The sequence below is a fragment of the Phalaenopsis equestris genome, unplaced genomic scaffold (assembly GCF_001263595.1).
Source record: "Phalaenopsis equestris unplaced genomic scaffold, ASM126359v1 Scaffold000202, whole genome shotgun sequence".
Taxonomy (NCBI): Eukaryota; Viridiplantae; Streptophyta; class Magnoliopsida; order Asparagales; family Orchidaceae; genus Phalaenopsis; species Phalaenopsis equestris.
In genome coordinates, this window is record NW_018164644.1 from 3736962 (window position 1) to 3762918 (window position 25957).

General features: G+C 31.6%; 1 protein-coding gene across 2 annotated transcripts in view; it reads right to left on the bottom strand.

Annotated features, from left to right (window-relative positions):
- Positions 1-21376, bottom strand: part of LOC110022846 (kinesin-like protein KIN-UB) — a 107007-nt gene extending 85631 nt beyond the window's left edge. For both annotated transcript variants that reach the window (XM_020721968.1, XM_020721967.1), the window contains exon 1: positions 21056-21376. In XM_020721968.1, coding sequence (XP_020577627.1) covers positions 21056-21236 — 181 coding nt within the window. In that variant the 5' untranslated portion in view covers positions 21237-21376. The remainder of the gene's footprint in view (positions 1-21055) is intronic.
- Positions 21377-25957: the final 4581 nt, after the last annotated feature.

Sequence of the window (25957 nt, forward strand, 5' to 3'; positions counted from 1 at the left end):
TACAACATTACCTATAACGGCCTTCCTCCTATCTATAGAAAATACAATAAAAAACAACCGCAAAAACTAAAAGTATCCCTAAATGCTCTTGGAGAGGAAGACTTCAAGTTCTACCTCACAAAGAATTTTCCTCGTCTATTGTTTGATAATTTCAAATCCAAATTGAACATGATTGACATCTATGTTTCAACTTGAGATGAAGTGTTAGAAGTTATTAAGAATTGATTTATTTTCTTTCATGTTGTTTCTTATCTTATGTCTTTCCTTTTATCACTGGGTAGTTATTAGAAATTGATTAATTATAATCTTAGAGATATATACGTTATGTTTTTCATATTTTTGTCTTTTTTTTTATCTTATGGTCATTATTGGAAATTGTTTAATTGTAACCTTGAAGATATGGGTGTTATGCCTTTTCTATTTTAGGATTTATATAAGTTGTATTTATTCCCATCTTTCGTATCAATAAAGAATTCCGCTCTATTCTCAAAACCTACACCGATAACAGTCATAATAAGCAAAATATACCCATTGTTCAATTATTTTAAGAAATATGCTTGAAATTTATATTGGCTCATTTGCCCTTGTTTTGCCTATATCTCCATTTCAAGTATTTCCCACTAAAAAGATTGAGCGGCAAAGTTCCAATATCCCAACTCCTCTATACATTCTCCAGTGTCAATGTCATCATCCTTTCATTATTAAGATTTCTTTGTTCAGTGGAATAAGAAGATCATGATTATAAAGTTAGATTGAACAAAGTAGTCTAACACTAGCATTCAAAGTAATCATTAAGTCTTTATAATATTTAAATGATTTTATTTTATTTGTTCTGAAATATTGTGTAAAGTTTGAATCATATAAGCATTTAAGTAATAAATTGAGAAAATTTTTATGGAGACCTAATGTTAGAAGCCAAGTTCGAACCATATGAACTTTGAATGATGTATCACATGTTTATTCAAACATTAATTGAATGATTTTCAAACATATTCAAATGTAGGTTGAAGGCATTCAAGCCTCATTCAAACCATGCTCAAATATCGATAAAAAATTTTTTAACATTGCTAAAAAATTATGCAAGCATTGCTCGAATATTAACGCATGTTCTTCGAACCTTACTAGACTTGTTCAAACAAGGTTCAAACAATGTTCAAGCGTGCTTGAACAACGTCCGAGCATGAATCAAACAAGATTCAAATAAGGTTCACACAATGCTCTAACCATGTCTGAACATTGTTCAAGCACATGTTACCATACATTGTGGTCTTGTGCTTATATATTATAAGCAACTTCTTTATAAAGATAACTTACTTTCAAAACTTTTGTGTAAAATGGAGAACTAAAAGAAGACAACCAATTTAGTGGGACATATATTGGGAACCGAAGCAAAATATTGATTGATTCAAAAAAAAATTTCAAGAAAAATCTCAATAGAATCTAATCTTCCTTTCTTCTTAAATGAGATATCCATTTCTATTCAAGACCAATCTTAAATTTGTGCGCCTATTTCTCCCAAAAAAATATTCAATAACAGATTATAGTGCAAATGAGGATGATTCAAAGTCAATCAACATGTCATCATTCATTAATATAAGAGCTGAGCAAAGCAATATTATGGACATACATAATACAAAAAAGAAAATGTAGAAAATATGGTAATAAAAAAAATTCTCAAGAATTTTTTACCTGTGAACCCTAGAGAATATATATATATATACAACTCCAAGAGGAATTACAAACTAGGAATACACCAAAAAAAGAGATAAAATAATTAGGGATAGTGATCCTATAGAAAAACACGTGGATTACAATCTATGTGTCTTGATCTAACAGTACAGAGCCTTGATACGTGTGCATAGATCTAACGGCACAGAATCTCGATTTGTGTTTTCATATAACAGTGCAGAGCCTTAATCTAACGGTACAGAGTCTCGATCTGCTATGCCTTAAGTTCTTTGTTATCATTAGAGTAGAAAGTTACCACCTCTTCAAATTGAATAGTATTGATTTTTCATTCCAAGTTTGCTTATGATATTTTAAAATGTGTGATGCATAGTCCTTTAGTGAATGTCAACCAGTTGATTTATTTTCAACACATATGGAATATAAATCAGGCAACTTTCTAATTGTTCTTTTATAAAGTGTCTATCAACTTTAACATGCTCAGTATAATCATGTAATACAAGATTGTGTGTAATAATAATGGTTAATTTGCTATCAAAATAATTTCATAGGCTATTTCCACTTGATTTATATATCCTCTAATATAATTTTAACTTATAGAAATACACAAATCTCCTACGAAATGGCTTTGAACTTGCCTTCAGCATTTGATCTTGAAACCATGGGTTGTTTCTTATTTCTCTAAGTTATGAGATTTAACTTAAAATATATAATATCCTAATGTAAACATTCTATCCATTAGTGATCTCGTATAGTCTGCATCAATATATCCTTCAATTTGTCGGGTATCATATCTTTTGTAAAAAATTTCATTTCATGATCTTGATTTCAGATATATGAGAGTTTTTTTTTATAATTGACTTGAAGGTATGACTCTTTAGGTTTGTTTATGAATAGACTAACTAGACTTAATACAAATGCAATATCTAAACAAATGTTAGACAAATACATTAGTTTTTCTATTTACATTTGATATTGTTCCATATTTACATCAACGTCTTCATCAAGGTCTAGCTTTTGTCCTAATTTAGGTGGAGTTTCACAAGACTTCCACTCTGTCATCTTCGTCTCATTGAGCGAATCCATAACATATTTTTTTGGGAGAGGGAGAGAGATATTCCTTCTTACATTGAGTAACGTCTATTCCTGATAAGTACATGAGTTTTTCTAATTTTTTAATTTCAAATTCTTCAATAAGTTTTTTCTAAGAGTTTCTTTTCTCTTGGTTGTCATCACTATAACAATCACATCATCAACATATACAACAACAATTGAGATTTTACTAGCAAGAAAGTGTTTTATGAAGAGAGTATGGTCTCCTTGACTCTGATTGTATCCAGTTCCTTCCATAGCCTTAGCAATATGTCAAAGCAAGCTTTGGGCGATTGCTTTTTTCTATATAGGATCTTTTACGATATATATATCTGATTCTTTTTAAAAGATCTATCAAATTCTATTGGTTGATGTATATAGACCTCTTTTTTGATATCACCTAAGAAATATTTTTTTTTACATCATATTATAGCATAGACTACCCATAGTTGGCTATTAGGGATATCCAAATAAGAATAATAATCATTTTTGCGACAAGAGCAAAAGTTTCTTGATAATCAATCATACATAATTGAGTATATTTTTTTGCTACTAATTTTGTTTTATATCTTTCTAGGCTCACATCAGCATTGAGTTTCCCTGTGAAAATTCGTTTGCATCCAATTGTCTTCTTTCCTTCTTGTAATTCAGTGATCTCCCATATACAATTTTTTCTAAGGCATTCATCTCTTCTCTCATAGTTTTCTTCGAAGTTTTTTTTTTTTTTTAAGCGCTTCAAATAGAATATATCAAATGAAAATATAATTGGTGATGATATTAGTTGGAAAGGCTTTAAGGGATTAAGACAATTTATGAGATGGTATTTAAATGAGTGGGATTTGTTTGAGTCAAGTTACCTAGTAACAGTTCTGAGACTTGGACTTGCTAGAGAATTTTGTTGGCTCTCCTTATATAGACCAAAATGGGGATAGTTGGTACAAGATATGTATTTCAATAATTATCTATTGAAGGAATATTTAGATAAAAAGATATAACTGAATTTATAAAGATGAAAATTATCACCTTAAAGATGAGTTTGAGTGAAAAAGCTGAGTTTTATCAAATGTGACATCTATTGAAATGAATGACTATTTTTTATTGGGGGAGGATAGCATTTATACCATTTTTGTGGGGCAGAATATCCGATGAATATGCATTTGATAGCTCTTGGGTCCAAATTTTTTCTATATTATTTATGGATATGAATATAAGCAATGCATCCAAATATTTTTGGAGGGAACATTGAGAAGTTGTTCGTATGAAAGAATTCTCTCAAATAAATCAAGACTTTTGAAATCAATTACACTTGAGGGTACACTATTGATTAAAGAGGTGGTTGTTAGATCAGCTTCTCTCCGATATTGTTTTGATATTTGATTGTGAAATGTACTAGTTACCTTCAAAAGATGACAATTTTTCCTTTATGCCACTTAAATTTATTGTGATGTGTCAGAATAGAAAGATTGATATATAATGTTCACTTATTTAAAAATAATGTTAATGTGTGATTAAAATAATCACGAGCATTATAAGTCTGAATAAATTTGATTTTATGATTAAATTAATTTTTTAATTATGAGAATAAATATAAAAAGTATAGACTAATATCTAATTTTTGTTTAATTAAATATATTTATGTCATTCGCGTACAATCATTAATAAATGTAACAAAAGTAATGGCTCCAGAGATATTTAAGATTTTAGAGAGCCCATAGATATCAAAAAGAATTAAAATACCTAAAGTTACTACCAGGAAAGGAAACATATGGATGTTTAGTAATTTCGCGTGTTTCACAATGAAAGTCTTTAATATTTGTAATTATGAAAGAGAAGAAAACATATACCGGAGACTTTCATAAAAATGATGTCGTGATCTATAATTGCAGGTCTAGATGTTGTCGATAGTATGAGAAGTAAACGAGTATGATATTTGACATCAATCTTCAAGAAAATATAGTCAATCATTTTCTCTAGCTTGTCGAATCATATTCCCCATAGTGAGATCCTGAAAAATACAATAATTAGTAAAAAAAATATAATTTTTACCTCGTAACAAAGTGAGGTTAAGGTATTTCTTCCAACATATGTTCTTATTCTCTAATGTTAGGATTTCACTTTCAAGTTTTTTTCTTATTCATTAAGGTTAGGGTTTCCAATTCCAAGATTATCCCTGTTATCGAATTCTTGCTCGTTTTATGATATCTGGGTTTTTTTATTTCCCTTCAAAAGTATCAGCCATGAGTAATGGTGGAAATCATACCAAAGTAGAGCTCGAAGTATTTCAAGCATCTTATCCCTTGAACAGGAAAAATTATCTCAAATGATCTCAATTTGTGAAAACATTTCTTAAAGGAAAAGGAAAGAACTAATACATTATGGATCTAACTCCAAAGCCTAAAAAATTTTTACTTTGGGAAGAAATTGATTACATGATCATGGCATGATTGTGAAGCACCATGCTACCAGTTATTAGTGAATATTTTACCTCAAAAAAGATTTGTGACGCAACTCAACAAAATCTACTCAAAAGTGAAAGAAGTTGCACTCATTTATTAAATCAAGACAAAGTTCACCACTACTAAACAAGGTAGTCATCCAGTCATTGAATATTTTAACTTCATGAAAGTTAATTAGTTAGAGTTGAACTACTACCAAGATATTACGATGTCATGCTGTGAGGATGTAGCAATCATTGTAAAATTTGTCGAGCTAAAGAGTGTCTTTGAGTTTTTAATAGGATTCAATAAAGCGTTTGATCAAATTCAAATTCATTTCTTAGGCAGAGAAAATTTTCCTTCTCTGAATGAAGCATTTATTCTCTCTCGTTTGAGCAAAAGAAAGAAGGATAGTGATGATCAATAATTCAGACCTCGAGATATCTATCATGATAACTTATGAATCCCAATGTAAGGAACTTTCTTTCACATATCATCTCCAAAGAAAGGACAACATCCTCCTTTGAAAGAAAATCTATAGTGCAGCTACCACAAAGCAAAAGAGAATAACAATGCAAATGTTGAAAACTTCACGAAAAACCCCAAGACCATGGAGGAAGTAAAGGTGGAAATTAAAAAGGTGCAGGCCTGCCTAATGTAGTCAAAATGATCAATTCAGAAGAAATCGAAATGCTAAGGAATTTTTTCAATCCTTAGAAAAACTAGTAAGAGCTTGTTCTCTTGTTTAAAATGGTATAATTTCTACTTTTTATGCTCTTAATGCCTCTAATAGTTTTTACATTTCATGGATCCAAGATTCAAAAGTCATTGATCACAAGAGATTTCAGTTCAGGTCTGCGTCAAAAATAACCTGACCTGAATTGGGTCAACCCGAACTCGACCAGATAATAAACGGGTTAAGAAATTCAACACGAACCTGACTCACGGTTTACTAGAACCCGACCCATTTAACCTGTCAACTCAATTTTTATTAAAAATTATACTTCTAACATTTAATAAGTAACAATAGGCAAGTTTATAAAATTCTATATTTATATATGACAAGCAATAATATAAGAGTTAAGAGCACAATCATTTTTTTTGTGTTTATTCTGATCATGATCGGGTTTTCGGGATCAACCCGAACCCGAAACAAATTTTTATGCATCGAATTCTCAAACCCGAACTAAACCAGAAAAACACTTGGATCAACCTTAACCCTAATTTTTCGAGTCAATTTCGAGTCATGTTGGCGTGTCGAGTCAATTTTTGACACCCCTACTGATCACATTACAAACCTGGATAATATATTTCAATTTTATAAACCCTGTTTTAACAATAGTAAAATAAATGTTGCAAATGGACATTTAAAAACCATTGGAGGACAAAGAGATATCTTAATTTATCATAATATAACTCTCAGTAACATATTACATTTCCCACGTTAACATTTTATCAATTCATAAACTTATCAAAGACCACAACTGCAAAATCATTTATTACAGTTTATTATGTTTTTCATGATCTCATTAGGGGTAAGATAATTGAAAAAGCAAGAGAAAATGATGACCTATACTTTCTTGAAAAATCAAGATCAAATATCATATTACTTTACCTCACATACTAATGATAAATCTGGACCCATCATTACAAATTATGAAATATTTTTTTTAAAAATCTGCAGTATACATTTTCTTTGTTTTTCATAAATACAAACATTAAGGAATTTCTTTGTCAAACTTGCAAAAATAATTAAATATCATGTTTCATTTCCTCAAAATAACTTTAGCTCTTTCGGTTCTTTCTGTGTTAATTTATTTTGATACCTGTGAACCCTTTAAAATACTCAATATCTCTAGAGTTATTGATTTTATTATGTTTATTTATGATTGCACTTGAATGATATGAGTATATTTAATTAAATAAAAACTCGATGTTAGTTTTATACTTCATATATTCGTTGTCATGACAAAAAATCAATTTAACTCTAAAATTATTTTTTTTCGGACAGATAATGCTCGTGATTATTTTAAGCACGTATTAACATAATTCTTTCAAAAAGATTAAATTATCCAATAATCTTTATGTCGTGACACTCCTCAGCAAAAGGAGTAGCAGAAAGAAAAAATTGTCACTTTCTAGACGTAACGGGACACTTCTACACAAATAAATACCAAAACAATACTGGGAAAAAACAGTTCTAATAGTTATAGAGTATCCTCACGAGTAGTTGATTTCAAAAATACATTAAATTATTTGAGAGTTCTTTCCTAGAAACAACTTCTGAAAAAACTCTACAAAATTTTTTTATGCATTATTTATGTTCATATCCATAAACAACATAGGAAAATTTCACTCAATAGCTCTTAAAAGCATATTCATTAGATATTATGCCATAAAAAAGGGTACAAATTTATAATCCACTCACAAAACATTATTACACTTCAATGGATGTCATACTTTATGTATCATATAACTTCCTCACTTAAACTCATCTTCAGGGGGAGAATTCTCACCTTGACAAATTTCATGATATCTTTCATCATGACATTATTGCAACAAAAGATCATTCAAATACATATTTTGTATTAAATATCGCTTTTTAGGTCAATACAAAAAGGAACAAGCCCGACCAAAATCTCTAGCAACTCCAAAACTCAGAATTACTATCAAATAATACTACTCAAATAACCACCATTCATTTATATTACATCTCTCAATACAATTTAATTCATAAATTATCTGTATCTCCAAAAAACTTTCTAACCAACATCAACACCAATAATATTTATATTCAACAAACTCTATTTGAGGCACTTGAAAATAAAAATTGGAAGGAAGTCATGACAGAAGAGATTAATGTCTTAGAAAAAAATTGTACATGGGAGATCCCTGTATTACAATAAGGAAAAAGGAGTAAAATCCAAATGAATTATCACGGTGAAACAGAATGCACATAGAGACCTAGAAAGATATAAAATAAAATTAATAACAAAAAAATATACTCAATCGAATGGGGTAGATTAACAAGAAACTTTTACTCATATTGCAAGAAATAAATATTATTTGCATTCTAATATCACTAGCAGTCAATTATGATGTAAATAACTTTGTACATGGTGATGTCGAAGAAGAGGTCTATATGGATCCACCACAAAGATTTAATAGCTCTATTAAACAAAATCAGGTATGCAAATTGAAAAGGCCATATGGACAAAAACAATCACCAAGACCTTCGTTTGACAGAATTTCAAAGGCTATTGAAGGATTTAGATACAAACAAAATCAGTGAGTCATATTCTCTTCATAAAGCAATCGCTCATGATGGTAAAATCTCAATCTTCATTGCGCATGTTGATAATATAATTATTATAGGAGATGGAAATCAAAAGAAATAAACTCTTAGAAAAAGAATTGCTTAAAATTTTGAAATTAAAGAATTAGAAAAACTCAAATACTTCTTAGAGATAGAAGTGACTCAATCTAAAAAAGAGATATTTATCTCCCAACAGAAATATGTTATGGATCTGTTGAAAAAGATGAATATAGAAGAGTGCAAGTCATGTGAAACTCTAACTAAATCAGAACATAAACAAGATCTTGTTGAATAAGTTAATGTAGATATAGAACATTATCAAAAAAAATTAATATACTTGTCTCACACACGTCTCGATAACGTATTTGCAGTAAATCTAATTAGTTAACTCATGTACAAATCAAAAGAGACGCTATCAAGCTACTTATAAAATCATCTAATATCTCAAATCAAGCCCTAAAAAAAATTTTATACAAAAAACATGATAGAGTACAAATTGAAGGATGCCTAGATGCAAACTATGTAGAATCATCAGTGGATAGAAGATCTACTCCAGATTATTGTACATTCTTACAAGGAAACCTCATAATTTGGAGCAAGAAATAGCTTGTGGTTTCAAAAGCAAGTGCTGAAGCCAAATTTAGAGTCATGCGCAGGGGATTTATGAGTCTTTATGGGTTAAAATTATATTAAAGGAATTAAAAATCAAATAAAAAGAGCCTACGAAATTATATTGTTATAACAAATCAATCATCAATATTGCATACAATCTTACACAACATCATCGTACCAAGCATGCTGAAGTTGATAAGCACTTTATAAAAGAGATTTTGGAAAGTGACTTGATTTGTACGTCATATGTGTCCACAAGAAATCAACTGTTAGACATATTTATCAAAGGACTCTGCAACCCAATATTTAAAAATAGCATAAAAAAACTTGGAATGGTAGATCTCTACATTCGATTCGAGAGGAAGTGTTAAATTTCTACTCCAATAATTATAAAAAACTTAGGCACACAGATCGAGACTCTTTACCCTTAAATTAAGTCATACAAATCAAGGTCAGCGCCGTTAGATCAATGCACGGAAAACAAAGCTCTGCACCATTAGATCAAGGCACGAGAATTGTAATTTGTGTCCTTTCCTATATGATCATTGCCCCTACTTATTTTTCTCACTTTATATATATATATATATATATATATATTCCTTCTTCCTTCTTATATAAAGAAGAAAATTTATTGAGAGTTTTTCTCATTACATATTCTCTACATGTTGAATTTCTTCTGGATTGAATCCTTCTCACATCACTACACAAGTGTGTCCCTTTTTATTTTTGCATTTAATTCCTCTGTAATCTTGGTTTTCCCATGAAGTTTCCAACATTTATCCTTGATGTGTAATATTCTTCTATAGTAGTTGCACCAGAGATTTCCATAGACGATATTGTCCTTTTAGAGAAGTATCTATGAAAAAGCACCCCTTATCTTAGAATTCAGAAGTTGACTGGCAGATATCTCGAGGGTTGAACTATTGATCATTATTGTCTGTCTTCCTTCTCCTCGAACAAAGAGAATACTTCATTCAGAGAATAGATATTTTCTCAACTTAAGACTTGAATTCGAATTTGATCAAAACTCGTTATTGAGTCCTGCAAAGAACTCAAATATCCTCCTCGCTCGATAAATTTTGTAAGGATTTTTGCATCCTCACAGCAGGACACCTTGAGATCTTGATAATAGTCTAACAATAACCAATAAACTTTTATAGTGTTAAAGTATCCAATGACGAGAATGGAATCTTGTTTAGTAGCAGTAAGCTTTGTCTTGATTTCATAGATGATTGCGGCAGCTTTAACCTTTGAGTAGGTTAGTTTAATGGCATCCCAAACTTCTTTTAAGATGGAAAGAAACATTAAAGGTCTACAAATCTCCGCTAGCACGGTGTTCCACAACCATGTCATGATCATGGAATCATTTCTTCCCAAAAGTATAAACTTTTGGTCTTTGGGCTCTTTGAGCTCCGGAGGTAGATCCATGAGGTGTTGAATCTTGCCCTTTCTCTTTAGAAATTTCTTCACAATTTGGAACCATTAAGATAAATTTTCGCATTCAAGCGATAAGATGCTTGAAATATTTAGAGCTCCTAATTTTCACCATTAATCAAGGTTGATTCCTTTGAAGGGAAGTCAAAGAATCCAGACCTCATGAAAAGAATAAGAACACAACAAGAGGGATGAGGTTGGAATTGGAAATTCTAACCTTAAAGATTAATAACAAATGTTGGAATTGGAAACCCTAACCTGAAGAATAAGAAAAAAGTTTGGAAGAAACACCCTACCCTCTCTCTGATACCATGGAGAAAATATCTAATGAGAAAAACACTCAATAATTTTTCTTTTTTTCTTTGTACAATAGAGAAGATATATATACAACTCCCTGAGGCATTACAAAATATGAATAAATCAAAAAAGAATGGACAAATAATTAGAGACAATGATCCTATAAGAAAATACACAAATTACAATCTGTGTATCTTGATCTAACAGTGCAAAGCCTTGATCTAACGACACAGAGCCTCAATCTGGTGCATTGATCTAACAGTGCAGAGCCTTGATATGTATGGCTTGATCGAACAGTATAGAGCTTAAATCCATATGCCTTATGTTCTTTATTATCATTGGAGTAGAAAATCCACTGAAACTATTGTGGTTAGAGAATGTGTGATAATGATCTGAGCACAAAAGATGATGGCTATACAAGCATGCATCAGATATCACAACTTCATTTTGTGATGCACCTGGAATTAGCGAACAAGTGAGGATTTTTTATTTATTTTTTATATACCTTTGGGATGAAAAAAAAAAATAGTTCATGATATGAAAACGTATGGATGACTCCTATCCTAAAAGGATATGGAGTTAAAAGTACCTCCAATTCAATGGTTAACATATAAACTCATGCACAATACTAGCCTCGATGCATTTAAAAGTTGGGCAAATTTTATTAGCAAAGATGACTTGAAAAGAAAGTTGTATCTATATCCAACGAAAAAGATCTCTCAATTCAATGTAAAGATATCCAAAAAAGACATTAATTATATCATTTGCACTTTGGAAAAATATTCATAATTTTTATGAGCTACAAACTTGAAAAGATACGACAAATTAGAGATTAAGAGCTATGCATCAGAATAAATTGGCATTTTGAATGTTACTCAACCATTGCTTATTGGACATAGAATCAAGAAAAAGTGCATTAAATTCGATAATAAAAGATCCAATAGTTGCAATTGCAAGCTCAAAAAATAATTATTCAAGGATTACTTTCATGGTAATAAAAGATCCAATAGGCCTGGTGAAGAACTTAGTCTTTGTCTTTGATAGAAATAATAGTATCGCTAATATTTTATTCACATTACTTTAAAAGGTATATTACAGAAATTGCCCTCATCATGTTGTAAAGAAAAATACAGTAAAGTTCAAAACTAATAATTAATATGAGGAATATCACTTGACTTCTAAAGTTTATATAAAACAACACTTTGACAGACTACAATTAAAGAACCCAATTGTCTGCCTAGAGAATAAAGTTGAGTATAAGGGAAGGGCTTATGATTTTTTTCCTAAAAACGAATATGACTTCATAACCGTTAATATTTCATATAGCTTTAATAATATTATCAAGAGTACATGTTCCTATCTAGTGATAACTTCATTAGAGTTAAAGAAGCAAAAAATGCAAAATAATTATTTGATATAAGCACTATTACAAAAAATACAAAAATCATTTTGACTAAAGAAATTGAAAAAGCATTAAGTAAGCTCTTGAATAAAGCACAAAAAATATTTATCAATCTGATTAGCTAATTTGAATTGCATCTATTTGATAATAATATTAATGATGACAATGATTTGCCTGAAAAGAAATAAATCTATCGGAAGTTTGATAATATGGGCCTCAGGTGCAAACATGCATTAATTATAGCTTGGGATTAAGCCAATAGCTAATACAACTTATGCTCAAAATTATACACGCAAAGAAATGTGGTTAGATGCATATGCTGAAAATATATATTGGTTGGAACACTAGGGTGGTTTCAAATTAAATCAAGAAATTTTCGTTTTACCCCTAATTGTAAAGTTGATGCGTTGATGCCTTAAAGTAGACGCTTTCAGATAGGGAAAAAGATACAATGCAATAAAAGTGTAATCAATGTGCGAAGAAAGTTAATAACAAAATTATGTGCAGGGCTAAGTAACAACCACCTTCATGGAATATTTTAACATATTTTCTTATTATAGTTGCAACATTGTAATTATATGTATTCTTCTAAGGAATTCCTTTTGATTTTAATGATCTATCCAATTTTTCTATATAATGTGATTCAGGGTCTACTTAGGCAGCTGCAGCTTTTTAAAAAGTTGTTGCGGGGAAGTTGTGCGTCAGTTTGTTTTGCACAGTCCTTTTGATTTTAATGATCTATACAATTTTTCTATATAATGTGATTCAGGGTCTGCTTAGGCAGCTGCAGCTTTTTAAAAAGTTGTTGCGGGGAAGTTGTGCGTCAGTTTGTTTTGCACAGTTGTACGGCAGTTGTGCTACAGATTTATATGATAAAAAAGACTTTTCTACCATTATATTGTTGTGATATTTATAACAAAACAAGTCCAGATTGCATAATTCATACATGAAAATAGAAATAAATTCTAAATCACCAAAAAAACTCATAGGCTCGAGGACTACAACTAAAAATTGATATCTTGCTAAACATGAGTAACACAACAATTAAAAAAATTATATTAAAATTATTTGCATTATCATGATATTGAATTTGAAATGCAGACATTAAATATTACGAGAAAAGAAACTTTCCACGCCTGATCAGTATCTAATGAGGAATTGTCCAACTGACCCGCTCACCTGAAAAAGTCACAATTCTCCACTGATCTATTCCTTGGACACTTATAAAATTCTCTCATAGCTATGTTTCTGTCGTGAAGTTCAGAAAACACTGCAATTCACAGTAGTATTACAAAACTCTAGACAAATGGAAGACATTGAACACATATTTTCTGAACGTTTAAAATCACAAATCACATATAGTTAGACGCAACATTAAATAATAAAAATAATAGAAATACACAATTAAAATTTTAAAAATTTACGCCTCAAAGCAAAAAGGATAAACTGACAAATAATCTATCACCAAAAGAAGACTGAAAATCTTTAAAAAAAGAAATTTTGGTTGTCTTTAAATCATATAATATCAAGTTTGTATTTGTCATGGAAGCATTCACCACAAAGGTCATTTAAAAAAACCTCAACAGTCATATGAGACTTGATAAAAAGGGAATATTGGTAGTCTTGATGGCGATTTCATACATGTCAAAATCCAAAGCAACATATAGGTCATTCAAAAAAACCCTAAGATCATATATTTCATCATAAACCTCCAAACAAAAATAAATACAAGAAATATATATATATATTAAAACCATGATTGCCTATGAGGTCATCCATGTGAGAAAAAATAAATGTAGAATGAATGAAAAAATAATGTGCCAAATTGAGATCCCAAAAGAGCATCAATGCATAAACCGTCATTACAATAAACATTAGGTGTTTTCACAAGACCTCAAGCATAAATAAAGAAAAAATCGCATACAACATCATTTCACACATTAACTATTACATTTGTAATTAGCTCTCTCAATTACATCATTTCCCCAGCACCTTTCCCATCCTTTTACAAATACTCAGGTAAATCACATTCAGCATGTAATATTGACTACCCTGGCGATATTCAAATGCTTAAGTAAAAACATATAATTGATCTTCATCAGCACGATTGAAATCAATAACACTAAATGAAAGATGCCGACCAATATAATTCTGAAAAGGCATTGTAGCGACACAATCTTCATTTGTTTATTGAAATTTTTTTTTCAAATCCCAAATTTTCTATCAATAACAATATGTAAGGATGAGTCTCTCTTGTTAAATATATTATTTCTGCTCTGAGCTATGTTACTAACTCTTTTAAAATAAGAAATGTGATATTTATTATCAAGCTAGAATTCGAGATATCATCTTTGTAATGGATATCCAGAATTAACCAAATAATATTTTCACGTTATAAGTGTAAAAATTAGTATTGTACTGAAAGTATTATTTCATTTATTCATATTCAAGCTAACCTAGAGACTGCTTAAGAAAACTGTATTATGAGTTTGTGTAATAAATTTAAAAATATGATTATCGTGTGAGTTGTCTTCCTATCTGGCATTACAAAAGTGAGACACGTGTTGAAATCACATACAACTAAAACATTTTATGTCGATGAACCACAACGTCCAATGTATAATTTTTTTTTACTATTGGGCACGCGTGCATTCAGATCTGTTTCATTAATTGCTTCAGTACAATCCTAATTTAATTAAGATATTACAGTCACTGAGCAAAAGTAAATTTTTGAAAAGATGAACACAAATCTATTTTAAAATATGAGATATAACGTTAATCTTGTGAAATCTCTACAGGGGGGCGCTTTGAAATGTAGAGTCTTCAGGTCTGATAAATTTTGAAGATAAACTGATAAGAGCAATGAAACCAACTAAAAAATATCAACTAATTCTTTCTGATGAGTGTTGAAATTACTCAATGGCTTTTCTCATAGACTTATTTTATGATACGAGAAAGATGATTATAGCTAACACCTCTATTAAAGTCATCATCTTAGAGGAGTCACAAAATCCATGATTTTTATGAAGTTCTTCCAATAAATCAATAAATAAGGTACGTCATACAGAATATGTTAAATCTTATTAAATGACCCACAATTAACTCTCCAACTCATTTATTGACAATGTATGTGGATATCATACTAAGAGTGTAAGCAATATAAGTGTTGTAATACTCATACATTAAGTAAAATGCAGCTGCAATTGTTTTTACGTCTTTATCTATGTTATTCATTGTTGATGTAGTCATCTCAATAATACCACTAGTTAATTCGTTTGATTATGTACGTAAGTGATTAAATGATAATATTAAAGAAATGTTATAACTTCTCTTTCACGTCTTTATCTATCCAAGTTAAACCAAACAGTCAAGCGTTTAAGTGATTTTATTTAATGTAGTTATCATAATAATATCACTAATTAGTTTCACTCCATATCATTATGCTTGACAGTATAATGATATGTTACTTATGTTAAACATTAAAAAAAATAAAATTATTATAATATCTTGTCTGAACGAAATTAGAAAGATTTTAATCCAGTTCAAACTATTAGAACACTCTTAGGACCTAGTTTGAATAAATTTTGAATAACATTCGAATGAAGTTAGAATCTTGCTCAAGCCTCCTTTTTCAGACATTGTCAAAACTCAGTTCAAACTTGGTTTAAATTTTGTTCAAGCCTCTTTTGAAGCTTGTTACGTAGTACGCGAACCTTGCTCAAACACTCTTATCAAAAAGCATTCTGAAAAAAATTACAGCTAATTTTTAATTCTATTACTTAATCATTTACCTACATAATCAAACGAACTAATTTATGATGTTATTGTGATAGCTACATCGCCAATGAATAGCATAGATAAAGAAAGGCGTAAAAGAAAAATTAAAGTTGCATTATGCTTAATGTATGAGTATTACAACACATATAGCTCGCACCCATGATCATAGTAGGTTTGGGCAAAGTTAGAGTAAGATTATACCAAGCTTCAAGAGATGCTTGAGAAAATTTTAAACCAACTTTGAATTGGGTTTTGATAATGTTTGAAAAAAGATGTTCGAACAAAAATCTAACTTAATTCGAATTGTGTTCAAAATAATTTCAAACTTAGGTCCAAAGAGTGTTCTGATTGTTTAAATTTGGTTTGAATCTTTTCAAATCTGGTTCAAACAATATATTATAATAATTTTATTTTTTTTTATATTTAACAAAAGGAGCATAACATTGTCATGTCATGCAAAATGACATAGGGTGAAATTAGTTAGTGATATTATTGTAATAACTACATTAAATGGAATCACTTAAACAATTGATTGTTTGGTTTAACATGGATAGAGAAAGACGTAAAAAAATTACAGCTTATCCTTAATATTATCACTTAATCACTTACATACATAATCAAGTGAATTAATTAGTGATATTATTATGATAGCTACATCAAAAACGAATAACATCGATAGAAAAAAGGCGTAAAAAAAATTATAGTTGTATTATGTTTAATGTAAAAGTATTACAACTCATATATTCACTAGCACTCTTTGCATGACACACACCTACATTAGTGACAAATAGATTCGAAAGTTGATTATAGATCATCCAACAAACTTAATAATATATTTCGTATGACAAGTTATATTTATTGATTTATCATAAGAACTGCACAAAAATCAAGGACTCTGTGACTCCTTTAGGAATACTTAAAGACAGATGTTACTTATAACTCTATTTATATTATCACAAAATGGGTATGAGAAAAGTATCAGATCTGATAACCCTACATTTCAAAGCACTTTTGTAGAGATTTCACAATTATCAATAATATATGTCATATTTTACGGTAGATTCATGTGTTCATTTTTTTCAAAATTTACTTATACACAATAACTTCAATAGCTTACATAATTAAATTAGAATTGGATGTACGTGTGTCCAATAATCAAAAAATTGCAATGCATTAGATGTGATTCACCGACACAAAATATTATGATTGTAAGTAATTTCAATATGTGTTTCACTTTGTAATGTTCGAATAGAAAGACAACGCACACGATCATCACATTTTCAAATTTACTACACTAACTCATAAAAATATTTTTTTTCAAAATCACCTCCAAGTTAGCTTGAATAAGAACAAAAAATAATATTTTTGGTACAATACTAATTTCCATACTTATAATCGGAAAATATTATTTGGTTGATGTCGGATATCCGTTACAAAGAGGATATCTCAAACTCCATCCTAGTAAAAAATATTACATTTCTACTTTTAAAAGAGCTAACAATGTAGCCCGGGGAAAAAAAGAGATATTTAACAAGATACACTCACGTGGTGTGATTGACAGGATATTTGAAATTTAGAAAAAAATGAGTTGTTCTACAACATATGCCCACATATCCTTTCAACAAACAAGCGAAGATTGTGGTCACTATAATGGCTCTCCACAATTACATTCGTCGACAACCTTGACGTAATGATATTGATTTCAATAGTATAGATAAAGATCGGTCAAACATAGAGTAGTCAATATGACAAGTTGAATGTGATTTACCTGAGTCTGTACCCAAGATGGGGAAGGTGTTGGAGAGGTGATTAAGCTGAGAAAACAAATTATAAATGCAATAGATTAATGGGTGAAATGATGTATGCAATTTTTTATTTATTTATGTATAAGATCTTGCAAAAATACTTAATATTTATTGAAATGACATTTTATGCATTGATGTTTTTTTAGGTTTCAAGTTGGTGCAAATTATACTTCATTCATTCTGCATGTATTTTTTTCCGCATGGATGACCTCTTAGGCAACAGTGTGTTTAATATATTTTTTTCTTGTATTTTTTTTTTATTGGAGGTCTTTAATAAGATACATAACCTTGCAGGTTCTTCTAAAGTGCATATATGTTGTTTTAGTTTTTAATATGTATGAAATTGTCATCAACACAATCAAAATCATCTTCTCATTAAGCCATATGACTGCTAGGGTTTTTTTGGATGGCATTTGTGTTGATATGCTTTGGTGACACATATGAGTTCGGTATTACATGGTTTAAAGTCAACCAATATTCTTTTTAAAAGACTTTGGTCTTCTTGTAGGGATAGATTAATCATTGGTTTATCCTTTTTTACTCAGAAACTTCACAGCTTTATAAAATTTTAATTATGTATTTCTATTATTCTTATTATCTAATGTTATATCTAATGATTTGAGTATTATGATTTTACACCTTTAGAAAATATGAGTTTGAGGTCGTCTGATACCTTTAGAGTCTTGTAATGCTACTGTGGACTGCAATGCTCTCTGCATATTTCACGACAGAAGTATAGCTATGAGAGAAAATTTTACAAGAGTCCAGGGAATAGATCATTGGAGGACTGTGACTTCTTCAGATAAGCGGATCAATTAGACGATTCCACCTCAGACAGTGATCAGGCGTGAAGAGTTTTTCTGGGAAAAAATTATTTCGTGAAATTGATCGTCTGCATTTCAAATTCAATATCATGATAATATTAATTAGTGTTAAAATAATTTTATTTTTAACTTTGTTTGTTGTGTTACTAATTGTTTAGTAAGATATTAGTTTTTAGTTGTAATATTCAAACTTATGAGATTCTTTGGGATTCTAAATCTAATTTATATATTCATGTATAAATTACGCAATCTAAATTGATTCTGTTATAAACAGCACAGCAATACAAGAGAAAAGTTTTTTTTTTATCATAAGTAGTCGCAACAACTTTTTAAAAGCTACAGCTGCCCCAAACAGACCCTAAGTTTGAAACATAATCCTAATCTTGAACATGTTCGAACATGGTTAAAACTACATTTGAATAATGTATGAATAGTGTTAAAACAAACTTCAAACCACTTTAGAATGAAAGCTTGAACAAAGTCCAAAAACAAACCATTTTTGTTCGCAAGGTATTTCAATGAATGTACATGGACATCACAGTAACATTTTGATCTGAAACAAACTTTATGATATAATTCTCCAAAAAACAAACGAGAGGAATATTTCTTCAATTATGAACATTATGAGAATTTCTCCAAAAAAATCCACTAAATTTTAAAAATGTTTGTGGCATGACAAAAAGTGAGCTTGAGACAATCACAGTTCTCAAATGAGACCTCCTTTAAGCTAGGCTCATTTCCTAAACACATAAAATAGAGGAAAAACAATGTTAATGCCATACATTAGGGTTTCCACTCTTGAGAAGGACTCGACACTCAAATTAGTAACGAAGCTTAAATATTAACAAGGGCTAAACTAATTTAGTTAAGCTCCTTATGAAAAGAGAGAAAACTCCTTTGATTAAAGGTAATTCCATCGTCCAATTGATTGAAAGGTGGAGAATCAAGCCCCACACCTCTAAAGATCAAGTCAAACCATTTTGCCCTTATCACCAAAAATAGTTCAATGGGAATAATAACTCTTAAGATTAGTGCTCATAGAGACCTAAATTAGATAATCGTATCTATGCCAATGACTCCAAGATCAATACTGATGAATATATAAAATTGATTATCTTATTTGTGCCAAAACTTTGGATTTGCTGGTGTAGTCTTATGTTAATCAAATTGTTCAGATAGGACCAATACAATGTCACCTTGTTACATGGTGATATTTTAAGCACGAGTTGTATTGTCATTAATTAAATGATTTAAATTAACTAGGGGCCATCTTTTAAGATCACAACTCTCCCACCCCCTTTTGGATTACTTAATGAAAACACAAAAAAAAAAGCATTTTTCAAATTAAATAGAGAATCACATGGTTAAATGTATCCTTCTCGTAAAGTTAGAGGTGATTTCAATATGATTCTTATAGCTCCAAAATAAAACCTCCCTTAGTGGGAAAGTACAAAGAAAAGTAACACTTTACATGATTTTGCAAATGTTAGAAGGAAAGTGATCAAATATTAGAAGCAGTTGTAGAGTGCCACAAGAATTTAATTTTACACTTAGTTTACATCAAAAAAATAGTATTAAATCCTATGAATAAAACTTAAGGAAATCTGCAATATTATTTTTACACAGAACAATAGGTGTGTAGAAGTATATACATATATAACCTAATTAAAGCAATAAGGAAACCACCCCAAAGTTGCTTGCTACTTTACATCAAGTCTTCACAGTACTTTTCAGAGGATAAGGGACAAATTATGCAAATAACAAGGAGATAGTCTGGAACCTTTCTCTGCAAGATGAAGTATTCCAAAATGAAAAATAAAAATAAGGGGAAGCATATGTAGATCTTGAAGGAAATGCAAGCTGCCGTAGACTTAAGAGCGTCCAAGGCAACTAATGGGTCCTGAATGGAAACCAGAGTAGCACCACTAGGGAAACAGAAGATAACTGGTCTTCAAATCCTTAACATCAAGGCACAGTCTCTCGAGTTTAAAATCGTCAAATAGCACGTTTCTGCTGAATCCCGCGCCAGGCACCAGCCAAACTCCTCAATTTTATCACGAAGCCCTACATTATCGAACCATTCCCGTATACATCCACAACAAGTCGGCTTGCTACAGCAGGAGATGATGCAAATGTTTACTCAAGTCTTTATTTCCAAAAACAAGAGCAAGGACCCTAAACGCAGACAGAATAGCCAAGCCAACCGCAACACTCTTAGCAACTACAGATCCCGGATGAACCTAGATCGAATCATTTAACTAAGCAAACCAGAATATCATCGAAACACAGAAAGAGGCAAACTATCTGCAGCCTCTTCCGTAACCAGATCTCACAACACGATAAGCCAAGAAAAGGAACTAAACAGGTACACTGACCTCCGGCGTCATCCTTAACGGTGAGCGGCGTAGCGTTACTTCGGCGGATGTTAGCGCCACCTCCGGCGGAAACACGTGACTTGGAAATGGGCTTGGGAGTGGTGTAGGTGGAGGATGTTGTTCGGTCCAGCTTCGTTGGCTTAGAGTAAGAAGTACCGTTTCTGTAACTCCCGGAAGCCATGGGGACTATGACAGAAGACAGAGAGGCGGGAGAGGGGAGCGAGGAACGCGCGGACTGAGCGGGGACTCTCGGCGTGCATCAACCTAAGCTACAGGGACTGGATGACAGGGAAAGGAGTGGAGCCTATGCCAGACCCGCCGCCCTCCATTTTTTTTTTAGTGGGTGCGCCTTAAATATAGAAAGTACTCTCATTGTTTTTTTTTTTTTAATTACATGGTTCGGAGGGAAATATTTTCGAACTACTTGTTGTCTGACATCTAAATATTATGCATATGGTAATATTCCTTTCTGTTTATTGTTTATGGATCGTGGAATTTTAATTTAAGGACACATTTTATTTGTATGTCTACATCCAATAATTCATAAAATTTCATGCGGCTTTTATAATAGAATTATATTAGATGAAGAGATGGGAATTTCAGCTTGATTGTGGCCAATATAGAGAAAAAGGAGAAGGCTCGATGGAAAGCTACTGAATCGCCGGTTCAATTCATTTTATCATGTGTTATGATGTTGGGGTGTATCATCTTTCCTGATATGGGATGTGACAGTGTGATATGAGAGACTGTTTTATATTCAAGATTTTTAGTCATTTCTATTCATTATCCCTTTCTCGTGTATTCAATATCTCTGTCTCTTCGAGGTCTGGTAGATGATAGGTTATCTCAATACTAATTAGCTAGTTATTTAGCCAATTTAGATTTTTAAAATTTTAATTCCATAGAATAGATCTAAACGGAAGACGTGTCGCAACATCTAGAGCAAGAAAAATCTTGTGTTACTAAAAAAATTGTGCATATCCTTAGGGGTCTTTGTCCATTGTGTTCATCTGCCTCAACCCACTGAGACTACAGAAGCGCCGACTCTTAATGTGATAACTTTTGCGAAAATGGTGACATGGAACGTCACTCGAGTGTTACAAGTCAACTTTCTAGCTCAATTTGTACAAACATGTCAGGCTATCCAACAAGCAGCGTAACTGACACCACAAGCAACTCAGCTTGTACAATCAGTGGCCGCTGTGGAGACACAGCCTAATCAACTAACGGCGATGGCTAACAAGAATACCATGGATCGAGTGATGAATCAATTTATGAATATGCACTTACATTCATTCAATTGTGTGGTAGAATGAATAGAGTCAAATGCATAGCTTCATGATACTGATAAGAGAGTCTGAGGTATAAAGTTTCCAAAGACCAAAAGGTGGACATTGCAGTATTCTAGTTGCATGAAAGAGTTGAAGGTTCGTGTGAGACTCTCCATCACAATATGTGTGGACTTGATGCATTAATCTCTTAGAAATATTTTGGGAGTATTTTTAAAGTAGTATTTTTCTCTGATATACCGCGCCAAGCTGGGGAATGGCATAAAAAAAGGAGCATTGATTGTAGACTTTTTGTGAGTGTGAGACCAATTTTTAAGAATTGCTAGATCTGTCCCTTTGATTGGCCAACATGAATTTCTTTTTGAATTATTGGTAGATGTTTAAAGGAGATTTATCATCAGCCCTTATGACCCGGATGTGCTTTGACATATTGGGATTCCCCATCAGGATGATTCAGTTATTTCACAGGCTATGTATATCAATGAGCCTATTACCCATGTGTGCACCATGAGAGACTCACTCTCTGCCCCATGAATTAATAGGAGCTTTGAAAGCAACAGAGCATTCTCATGGGAAATAACCATCTTTTGAAACCTCTGTGCTAGTTGTCACTTATAATGTAAGCAAACATCTTTGGATAAAGGGTATTCTTGGGCAACACCCAGGATGTAATTAACCAAGTGGAAAACATCACTCTACAACCCATAACAGGAAAACACACCTGAATCTCTAATTATGGGTAGTCTATGTAGGTATTCTTTTGCTAATATTGATCCAAGTTGCCTTCTCTCGATCTTGTTTGCATGGACATACTTGACATATCCTTGTGAGGTTTATTGCATGTAAGTTCTTCATGTTTTCTTTCTCTTTGTTTCTGTTTGTTATATGTTCATGCTTTTTGGGTTCCCTTCTTCTCTAGATCACTCTCATGATCTAGAAGGAGGACTTAGTTGAAAAAAGAAAGTACATGACGATATACAAGCTATCGACTCCTTATAAAAAATGAAAAGAAACAGAAATAGTTGTCGACCACATTTAGTTTTTTGCTTAGTGAATCCCTTAATCCATCGATTGAAATCAATGTGTTCTTCAAATAACTATGTGCAGTTTGTTTGGAGCTTTGACGACGTACTTCAATTGGAAGAAAAATTTCTATACCACTTTGCAAGCTTGAGAGAGTATTTTCGCCTAGTTTTTTCAACTCGACAGAGCATCTGCCTATACATTTACTCCATGAGGCATTAATTAGAGGTCCAGTACAGTACTATTGAATGTATATGTTTTAAAGGTAATTACTTTGAGACTTTCTAGTTAAATCACTCATTTAGAATGAAGATTGTCAGCATATGCTATGCAACATTTATTTTTTAGATTTTTCAATAAACTAAAAAGAATTGTGAAGAATAAGGCCCGACCATAAAGGTCTTTATGTGAAACATACTTACTGTAGGAGACGATGACATTATGCTACTACTATTTCGTGTAAGAAGAATCCCCAAAAGACTCAACGGGCTTTGTGACACCATCGAATCTTCCTGTTTTCTAACAGTTAGGTAAATCAACGGGGATGTGCACATCACATTACCTTAATGATCATGAACTTCAAACAACAACACTTTATGTTCTTCTTACGATGTAGTACAACCCTTTATTCAATAAGACATTTTTTTGTTATAATTTTTCTCTCATTCTTCTAAAAAATGTCATGAATAGTTATTTCAATGATATTTCAATGTGTGCACATTTTATTCATGGATTCGTTAAATTTATTTGAAGACGATGACGCCAGAAGAGAGATCAAGGCTAACTTCTCAAGTGGTTGACTCCACAAGTAAGTTAAAATTGACACGTGATTTCTAATGTATATATTATATATCAGCAGTTCTTGATTGGAGAAATGAAGTGATATATCAGAGGTTGATATATCTTGCTTGGGGACCTAAGCACATCATAAAATTATGACAAATTTATAACGTAAATGTGTACAGGTTTCATATAAGTTCCTGGTTTCAAGAAAAAATGCTTGTGATCACAATATTTGTGTTAAAACAAATGATAAATCGAATGGCGAGATAGACTATCATGGGATTCTAAAAGAAGTAGATGAACTATCTTACCCAAGCTCTATCAGAGGAAGTGTATTCATATTCAACTGTACTTGATTCAATCATATTCCTAATCGTAGAATAAGGGAAAGCTAAATATATAATATCATAGAAGTGAAAGTGAGTAGAAGGTACACATCTGACACAACTTCAAGCAAAAGACAGTGATCTCCTCTGGAACCTGTTTTGCAATATTCAAAAATTGTGACAACGTCCTTTATGGCTCTGAGAGAATGACTTTGCCTCGATGCTTAGGGCTTGGGATTCATCGGACTACCAGAAGAAGAGAGAGCAAGCAAAGCAGAATAGGCAGTCAGACTGTGGAGGAATGGGGTCGTCTAACCACACTGGTGGGCGCTCCCACATACAAAATGCAAGTGGAGGCCGGTAAGATTTCATTCCTAATTTTAAGTTTTCTATAGTCAAAAAGATGTATTCTAAGTATATTGCTACATGAAAAGACTGTGGAAAATGGGACATGAGGCCTCCAGTGTTGATGTACATGAGCACACCTACCAGAAGCAATTTGATTAGTCATAGATTGACGACAGATCCAATGCATTAACGAGCTAACTAGTTTCATGTTAATACATGCTAGTTGTAACTGAATGTAGCTACTCTTTTTTACATGAGAAATTCCAACAACTGAAGGAGAACAAATCCCAGACATCGAGAGGTATTACGATCAACGAGCATGATCCTTTTGAGTACGACCAACGGAGCAAGGCTGTCGAAGGGAAGAAGAAGGGTCGAGTCTACGGGCTTAGGTCACAAAGATTCTCATTCCTCCACCAATGCATTCGAAGCTTCCACCTCTACTGCGCATGACAGGAAGATCTCTAGACGCGTTGCAAAATTCACTTCCGAGATGGAGGCCCTCTTCACTAAGATGAGGTCAGAGCTAGAGGCAAACAATGAGGCCAAGTTAAAGGCCAAGTTAAATTCGTTCTGGCAGCAGATGAGGGAGTGTGGCGGGCAGTGTTGGAGGAGGAGGAAGAAATATAGGATGAGGAGATAGGGAGAATGTCTAGGGGAGATATTTATCTTTTTTTAATGTTTATGTTGTATGTTTGAACAATTATTTTTTTTGTGAACATTGATGTATATATTTTAGGGTAAATGCATTTGATTTATATTGTTATTTGATTTAATAATTTGCTCTTTGTCAACTTTTCTAGTTCATCAAATGCTTGAACGTGTAAGCTGTTGCTATTACCAACGGATCAATCATCGATAATATGAACCGACGATTCAAAACTTTACAAAAATAGCTATGACATTAAATCGTTGGTTATGCGTCAGTAATTAAATACTGTTGGAACTTCGATCAATTTTGAAATTACAGACAGTGTTTTACCTAAGAGCTTAAGACTATCGATAAACCGTTAGAAACAATAAAAACGACGATTTTTCTCATCATAATAGACATAATTTAGTCATCATAAAAAAAAACATTTTTTTTCTTGTAGTGTTTCATAATTGAATGAGTATTTCATTACGTTAACAAA